General features: G+C 41.4%; 1 protein-coding gene across 1 annotated transcript in view; it reads left to right on the plus strand.

Moving 5' to 3' along the window:
* The window catches only part of SEC63 (SEC63 homolog, protein translocation regulator), an 88,199-nt gene that overhangs the window by 2,523 nt on the left and 76,466 nt on the right, over positions 1–9,210 (plus strand). Inside the window, exon 3 of the mRNA XM_023530957.1 lies at positions 6,383–6,556. Coding sequence (XP_023386725.1) covers positions 6,383–6,556 — 174 coding nt within the window. The remainder of the gene's footprint in view (positions 1–6,382; positions 6,557–9,210) is intronic.

A 9,210-nucleotide genomic window follows, 5' to 3' on the forward strand; every position in this document is an offset into this window, starting at 1 on the left:
ATAGTGAGTGCTGGTTTCCCACTGAAGCCAAACTCTACCTCCACCTCGAGGAAGCAGTTTTGCTCCTCTAAGCCCCCTGCAGGTATGGTTTTGATAATTTTTTTTTCCAGATATTGCTATTTGGAAAATTATGGTTTTATTCCTGCCTATTAAGTCTTATAAATACTGTGATTTGACATGTCGCATGCCCCAGTGAATTTCCCCTTCATAAACCCTGGACTATTTGGGCTGAAATTAGGAGGCTGAAGTTGGCAGGAATGAAGACCATCTTCCCCTCCCTTCCTACACATACCATCCAGCCAACGGCAGGAAAAGTAGGAGTATAAGGGAGGAAAACTTTGAAGAAGAATTATTAACCTGCTGAGGAAATAAAATGGACTTTCCTTAAAATCACTTCTTTGTAGTATCAGGCAAATATCTTTCAACCTCTAGAGGTTGGAATGGTTTTGTAGGTACATGTGGCAACTGACTTTAAAATAAAGGCTTTTGGAGGAGACTGGTCTCTAACTAGATGCTCTCCTCTCTATGATTTATAGGAAAGCATATGTCCGTGGGTGAACGAGTGGGATGAGAAACTAGGGAAATAATGAAAAAGAAAAAGAGGGGAGTTGGGGGAAGAATAGGAGAGAGGGAGTCAGAAGCAAAGGACAATGGGGTTCAAGTGTTCTGCTTTCTCTTCCCTTTCATTAATACAGGTGATGGGGCTGCCCATGGATTTCAAACCCACTTAAGCTCTTCTTGGCAGCTGGCTGTGGCCTGAGGCACAGGCTGACTCTCAGAGGAGAGCTTGGCAGTAGCAGAGGCAGAAGTCAGAGAGAAAGGGTCTGACATGTGAGCTGTAGGGTGATGTGAACAACAGTTGACCTGTCATAAGACCTTAGGAAGAAAACCAACGGGAATCTTGTTTCAGAGCATCTAGTGTCCAACTAGCTTCCTGCTAGGTGCTTGAAAACAGATTGACTAACATAATGGAGTGATTTTGTAATCTGTCGTAATACCATAAGCCATAGATACACAGACTTTGACCCCCCTCACAGGTATAATAAGCTCCTTTTTTCAGCTGCACATGCTCTCTCTTTGAGGAGGGAGGGAGGAGGCCCTTCTTCTAATTACATATCCAGAGCAGATGCTTTGCTGGAGAACAAAGCATTGTATTCATTAGCAACAATCTTATAAATCAGGTTCTTTTTACTAGCCAGTTAACTAATTGACAGTTAAGAATTTGTATTAATAATATACTGCAGCCAGGCATTGCTTAATCTGACAGTTTTATTAAAAAAAGTAGGCAAGCTCAGCAAGCCAGCTTGGCTGTCAGCCTTTATGGAGGAATCCTGCTTAACAAGGATCTTAAAACTTGCCTGTAAAACAATATCACACTGGCAGAAAATTGTTCTCCCAGGTCGAAGTCCAGGAGTCAGCAGAGTTACTCGCTTGGATGATTTTGTTGTCGTTGTTCCTTTTGTGACACATTTAAACAAGGAAGTGATTTTGTTCGTGTTTTCTTAAAATCTTAGTGGCATGGTTCACTTGTTCTGGATCAAAATTATCCAGGTGGTAAAATATCCGGACTCTTCCTTTCTGCTTTTCTGTGTCCTTCACCCTCTTTTTAAAAAATATTTTATTTTATGAGGTATAGAAAGAATTATTTCTCAAGTCATTAGCAACTCCATCAAAAGTTGTGTATGTAATAGTAGAGATGGTGAAATTCAAAATCTATTATATCACTGAGTTTTCTAGTCTTTGCCCTGGAAGCTCTACTCATTTTTCAAGACCCAACTTAAATATTCCCTCCTCTATGGTGTATTCTCTAATTTCCCCTACTGGTGAAAATCAACTCTTTCCCTCTACCACTTTCCCATCACTTAAACTAAACTTCCTTTGTGCTCTTGATTCACCTGATGATTATGCGTTTGGGGCACAATCTGCCCCATCTATGCTCTCATCCTCCCTCCTGTGATCCTTTGCCTATAGCGAATACTAAATATTTGCTAGGTCACACTGGATTTACTCTTTATTGCTAGCTCTAATCTCAGTAAGTCTGTAAACACTCTTTTGATCACAGTTCTTTTTATAACTATCTCTAGAATCTAGTCCTTCTCTGTGGCAGGGCCTTTAATACCTCTTGCTTCCTTGAGAGGAATATTTCTAATTTATAAATATGGTCATGAGACTCTTCTGATTAAAATCCTTCCACAGTTCTTCATTCATTCATTCATTCATTCCCCAAGTATGTATAGAGTGCCACTATGTGCCACACACTGTGTTGGGAGCTGAGACTTCAGCAGTGAACAAAACACTCCAAAATTCTGCACTTGTGGAGCTGACATTCTAGTGCGGAAGATAAACAATACATAAACAAATAAGTATAGAGTATGTCAGGTGGTGATCAGTTCTATGGGAAAAAGAAAACAAGTGAGGGGGATCTGGAGTGAGGAAAAAGAAGGCCAGCATTGTCCTGGGTTGGTCGGGAAAGGCTTCCACGCGAATGTGACTTTGAGCAAGGACTGGGGGAAGTGAAGGAACGAAACAAGTGCAAACCTGGGGGAAGAGCTGACCAGCCGAAGGGAACAGTATAAGGAAGGGCCGTGGTGGGAAGGAGCGCGCCAGTGTGGTAGGAGGTCGAGATGTGGGGAGGGGAGTTCGTGTGGGGCTTCCAGGGCATTGTAAGGACTTTGGATTTTACTCTGAGTGAGATGAGGAGTTAAAAAATATTCGGCAAAGGAAAGTTCTATCTAACTTCAGTTTTTAAAAGATCACTCTGGATACTGTGTTGAGTAGAATGGCAGAGAAGGCTGGGTAAGGACAGAGGTAGGAGACCTGTTCAGCGGCTCTTGCAGCAATCCAGCAGAGACACGACAGTCACCTGGACGCAGGTGGATTCATGCAGGGGGTGAGAAGTGGCTGGATTCCATGCTATTAGAATGGATATAAGGGGAGGGGTGGGAGTGGCATGCAGGAGGAAGAAAAGAAGGGAGGAAGAGAGAGAGAGAGGGAGATTAAAGTGACCATTTAAAAATATTATTTACTTTAAGCAACTGGAAGAATGGCTTATCCTAGGACTCTATTGGGCCCACCTTCCAGTATTGTCACCCGCTTCTCCCTTTTTATAATCTATGCTCCATTCACACCCAGCTCTTCCGTACTGCACACTCACATTCTTTCACATGCCCAAGTCTTTGCTCATAATAATCACTCCTCCTAGGCTGCCAAAGTGTGGTCATTTGTCCACCAGGCAAACTCCTATGCCTCTTTCAAGACTTCTATGAGGTCAGATTTTTTTTTTACACACATACTCTCCCAATGGAGTATATTTTCTTATTTCTTTGTATACCTGGTGATCTTTGATTGGATTTGATGGCAGACATTACAAATTTACCTTGTTGGGTAATGGATATTTTTGAATTTTTATAGATATTCTTCAACATTGTCCTGAAATCAGCAGTTAGGTTACTTGGAAATCACTTGATCCTTTTGGGCCTTGTGTTTAAGATATTTTAGAGTAAACTAGAGCAGTGTTTAGTCTAGGGCTAATAATTGTTCCTCATCATTGAGGCAAGACCCTTCTGAGGATACCAACAACACTCTATGAATTATGAGGTTTTCTAGTTGGGTTGGTGGGAACAGACACTATTCTTAGACCTGCGCAAGTGCCAGGTACTACTCTCTCTCATCTGTTTAGATAGTTCTTTCTCCAACCTTGAGTCTTTTTCTTTTTCTTTCTTACATTCTTGAATGGATAAATGCTCTATTGAATATTCGAAGGTGATTTTCTGCAAATCTCTGGGGTTCTCTCTCTGTGCGGCCCTCTCTTCTCTGGTACTCTGTGCTGTGAACTTTAGCTGTGTTGGTCTCCCCAGACTCTCAGATCCATCTCCTGAATTCAGGGAGTCCGATAGGATCCACCTGGGTTTTGTTTTGCTTTGTTGCGGCCTGGAAACCTCTCAAGGCAGAAAGCTGGGGGAATAATAGGACTTACCTTATTTGTTTCCTATCTCTCAGGGACCACTGTTTTTCATTGCCAGGTGACCATTGTTTCACGCCTTTATTCTGGTTCATTGTCATTTTAGATGGGAGAGTAAATCCAGTCCCTGTTACTCCATCATGGCTGAAGCAGAAGTGCTAAAGGCTCCTTTAGATTGGCCCTGAAAAAGTTTAAAAGAAATAACTAAGCTGTATGTCAGAACAAGGTCTAAAACTCTTTAAGAATACAACAAAATCCAGTGTCCAACAATGAAAAGTTCACAATGTCTGGCATCTAATAAAAATTACCAGGCAAACAAAGAAGCAGGAAAATATGACCCACACCCAGGAGAAAAATCAACCAATAGAGACAGATCCAAAAATGACAGAGGTAATGGAATTAGCAGACAAAGACTTTAAAATATCTATTATAAATCGTACACATATATTCAAGGATGTAAAGGAAAACATGAGCTTGATGAGGAGAGATATGAAAGATATTTATTTTAAAAAGAACCAGAGACTTGGTTTCTAGGATTGATGCTTTCACAGGCTGGCTGTGTGACCCTGGAGAATACCTCCCCGCTCTCTGGGCTAATGACATGCCGGCTGATACTCTTTCTGTCTTAATAAAGACTCTTTCTCATCCCAGAAATTCTACAACCTAATTATCTACATGTCTCCAACTCTGCTTCCCAATTACCTCTCCCCTGGACTGTGGCATGTCTCCCATCCTAACAACAACCACACCCAATCCTTTTCTCCCACAACATAGCCAGGGAGATTTTTCTAAGCTGGAAAATGAATCATGCCTCTTTTCTGGCCTTTCACTGCCCTTAGGATAAAGTTCATAGTCCATATTGCAGACTCAAGGCCTTTTTTGGTCTGGTACTATCCTGCTTGTTCCCGTTATCCTCTCTAGAAATCATTCTTCTCTCCCTCTCATGGTTTCACTCCTGCTCTTTCATCTTGGGGCTTCCTGCCTGGGACATGTCACCCAATGATTTTCTTCACTGAGTTAATTTCTGATTCTTCATTAAGTTCCCAGCTTAAACATCACTTCCTCAGGGAAGGCTTCCATGACCACCTAAGTTCCTCTCCAAGACTCAGTTAGGTGCGATTCCTGTTCTTCACTCTCATATTTCTTTGACTCAATTGTCAAAACACTCATCTCACCATATTATAATCACTTAATTGTCACTCTCCATCCCACCCTCTGTGTCTGTTCCACATGTATTCCTGCACCTAACCCCGTGTCTAGTTCTAAAAAGAAGAAATGAATGTTTATCCTCCGTAATATATTCCAGTTCTGCTCCTTCCAGCACATCCCGATGGCCCTGTTCTAGGCCATGCCCCTAAGCCCTAGATTCCAAAGTAGCCTCAGATCAGCCTCCCTGCCTGATGGTCTCCTTCATCTATCTAATCCACCCTGCCCACAGCAGCGAGAACCATTGTCCTCAAGCATCACTTTGATCATATCACTCCCTGTCTTAGACGCCTACGATAGCTCCAATTGCCTCTTGAATTAAATTAAAACTCCTAATCATGGGTTTCAAGGGTCCCTACCAATTAATGCTTCCCTTCCCCCGCACCTAACTGCTGTCATCTTTTCACAGTTCCTCAAGCATGGCTTCTCCTGCTGCACATCTGCTCCATGTCCATCTCTCTCTCAAGCTGGCCAGTATGGCTCTCTCACTTCATTTCTTAACTTTCTCCCCTCCTCATACTTGCTCCCAAATCATTTCCCTTCCCCCACGTGAGAAATATTACTCAATAATAATTTCTTTCAGAACTGTTTCCTAAATCCACGTGGCTTTCTATCATAACCTGTTTTCAGGTGTGTAGAATATCTGCACTTACATATATGTTGTTAGTGTCTCATGCCCTGTGGCTTCTGCTAACTTATTTTTGGTGCTGTCTGCCCTTTTGGGATCTGGCAGTTCCAAGGACAGAGATGATGTCTTTTCATCCCTTGTGATTTCCTGGGATCCTCAGGCATGTTCTGTGCCTGAGGTCCTTACTTACCTTTGCAACAGAGGTGGAAGGGAAACTGGAGAGCGGGAATTCCTAAAGGACACTTGTTTTCCCTCAGATTTCCCAGACCAGACTCCAGTCAGTCAGATAGGTGCAGCTCCGGCCGAGTGAGAGATAGTCGGTACTTAGCACTGGCATTGTGGGGGGATTTTCGTGTGGCGGTGAAGAAGAGGGACAACAACAAACACCTCCGAACACCCACTCTGTGCCAGGCACTGGGCCAGGAACTTTACAGACGTTGTTGCACATCCGCCTCCCCTAAGCTGGAGAATGAGGAGTGATTACTCCTGACTTACAAGCACATTAGGGGGCAGAAAGGTGTGGATAACCTGCTGTGCCCCTGACAGACGTCATTCTGATTGAAGAAACAGCTTCTGTCCTCACACAGGGAAGATGTGTTTCTGGACCAAAAGACCTTCTGGCAGAATGTCCCAGATCTCAGGAGCACTCTGATAACGTCGTGTCTGCACGACGTATACACAACACATTCGCGTTGTGTCTAAGATGCCCCACCAAGCCTGACCCCACGGCTCTGCTCATGCCATTTGCCTGTCTAGCCGTTGTGAGACCAGACTCTTCCTACGAATAAGGACTTCTAAAATTTTGGTCAGAGATTCCTTTAGGAATCTGATGAAAGCCATGGACTCTCTCCCCAGAAAAAATACATGAATATATGACACTTACACACAACATCGGTGTAAGCAGACACTCTTTCCCTTGCTTCTTGCCATCGGGTTTTCCAGACCCGGGACCCACAGAGAGAACCACGTGTTCTCCTCATTCCTTTCCTGTTTGACAGATTCCAGAACCTATTAAAGGTACATTTTCGAGGACTCTGTGTCAGGATGATTTATGTACATGTTTCAAATGATGTACTTACTGTATGAGTCTTGAGTTATTTAATGATGCAAAGGTTGGCTTTAAAATGGAGACCTAAGAGAAAACCTAGGGATTGAAAACAAGTTAGCGAAGGGGTTTGGGGGAAAATAAATGTCATGCCTCTTCATTCTGGTTGTGCTCATATTAGTTTGTGGTCCCTACTGTTGGTTCGAACCACAGCACCTTTATTTCCAGGCTAGCTCTCGTCATGAATGTAGGTAACACTATCATTCTGTTTCAGCTTAATTTTTTTGAAGCACTGTGTCAGAGTCTGCTCTATGTATAAGGGGGACCTCCTTTTCAAACAGTAAATTCATTTTCCTGGAAAACTCTTTTCCTTGTAATTGAGGAGAAAGGAAAAAAGAAAAAACCTGGAGTCTTCTGGAGGCTGTTTGAAGCGGAAGAGTGACATCTTTTGGTGGAGAGATGGAAGGGGCTGCTAATTAGGTCACTTCTAACAGACATGCAGGAGACCAAGCATCCATGGCTTCAGGGTGTCCGTGAATCCCCTAAAATCATATGCAAAATATGGCATGTAAAATATGTATTATTCTGGAAAAATGGTCCAGAGCTCTCATCAAAGTGTTCTTTGCTCATAAAAGGTTAAGGTCCATTGGGACTGTGTTTTCTCCAAGTATTTGAGGTCAGTAGAATCACTGGGGAGCTTGTTAAAAACTGATTCCGAGGCCTTACCTCCAATCTTCTGAGTTAGAATCTCTAGGGAGATGACTTGGGATTCTGAATCTTTAACCACTTCTTCAGGTGTTTTGGTTAAATTTCTGAATTAGGTAGGAGATTTCAGATGTTTAACATCACCTGTTAGAACAAGATTAGCAATGACAGAATGGTGCATGCATATTCACCCAAACAGGCCAGGGGTCAAATCCCAGCGCAGCTAGCTGTGCAACGTTGGCAAATTATAAAACCTTCTGAACCTTAGTTTTCTCCTCTGTAAGTATGGGGCTAAATAATTTATATCTTGAGATAAAGTTGCTTAATACATAGCAGGAGTCCAAAAACTATTATTTACTGTTCCTAGATTTTCTTACAGAGTATTCCCCAAAGTCTCCAGGTCCAATGTTGTTTTTTAAAAGTGCTTCATTAGCTTTCTTTCATAAAGATGTTGTTAATACACAAAACAGGTTAATCATTTTCTGCAATGATCTACCAGCCATGTGTAAAGGGGTTTTGTTATGCCATCAAATATGCCTAAACTATAAACTGTTAAGTGAAATTTTCTTTATCTCAACTTAACAAAATAGCAATATTCATATTCTGCAGGTTCTATCACACTGCAGCTTTCTCTGTGGATTCATCATGATTTTAGCAAATGGAAAGCACAAATACCAGAATTTACCAACAAGGACACAATCTTTCATGCTTAGTAATCACATTACTGAGAATGGTTGATTTAATTGAGAATCTACTCACTAGTTCATCTCTAGAAGCAAAGAGCAAAAGGGAGAAAAGAAGAAATTTTAATTTTTGTAAAACCAGTTGTAAAATCCTATGTTTGGTAAGAACGCCCTCCTCAAGCCCCCTCACCCTCACTCCCATGCACATACCCTGGTGATTTCGCAGCTCTATTCTACCACAGTTGTATGTTTTCTATCATTGAAAAATCATTTATGTAAATGTTCATGTTTACACACCAAAGAACATTTACAATGTAAGCAGAAAACCTAAAGGAAATATGATACCTAAATAAATAAATAAATAAATAAAAACTCTCTTAATTCATTTTTACAGAGAGTACCCAAAGTTCTCTTTAGATTAAAGAATCTAAGAATTTGTCTCTGGTGCCTTTTTTGAGGTTACACATTTATTTCTGTCACCGGTGAAAGGAGATTTGTTTCGAGCTTAAGAAGTTGTGGCTCTGTAAAGAACTGGTATTCAAGAGGTAGAATGCAGTGGTCTCCTTACCTTAAATTTATCATTATATTCTTAAATCTATTTATCAAAATATTTTGAATAGGATAAACTCAGGTTTTGTATTCTTTGATTGCCATCTGCTGGTAGTTCTCCACACCAGAAAATAAAAATTCCCAGGAAGATTTCAACAACCTGGCTATCACTTGATTTAAGTAGTTCTTGCAGCCCCAGAGACAATATTTTTAAAGCCCATGAGGATACCAGAGAGCCATGCCACAGTTCTAGAGAATGTGTCTCTCAGGAACATACCTTGTATATTTATTACCTGGGAAGATGATTGCACGGCTACTAGGTATTACTATGCAGGGCCAGTTGCTCATTCTTTTTTTAAAAAATAGACTTTATTTTTTAGAGTAGTTTTAGGTTCATAGCAAAATTGAGTGGATAGTACAGAGTTCCCATTTA

This window comes from Pteropus vampyrus, unplaced genomic scaffold (genome assembly GCF_000151845.1).
Source record: "Pteropus vampyrus isolate Shadow unplaced genomic scaffold, Pvam_2.0 Scaffold58, whole genome shotgun sequence".
In the NCBI taxonomy this organism is placed as follows: domain Eukaryota; kingdom Metazoa; phylum Chordata; class Mammalia; order Chiroptera; family Pteropodidae; genus Pteropus; species Pteropus vampyrus.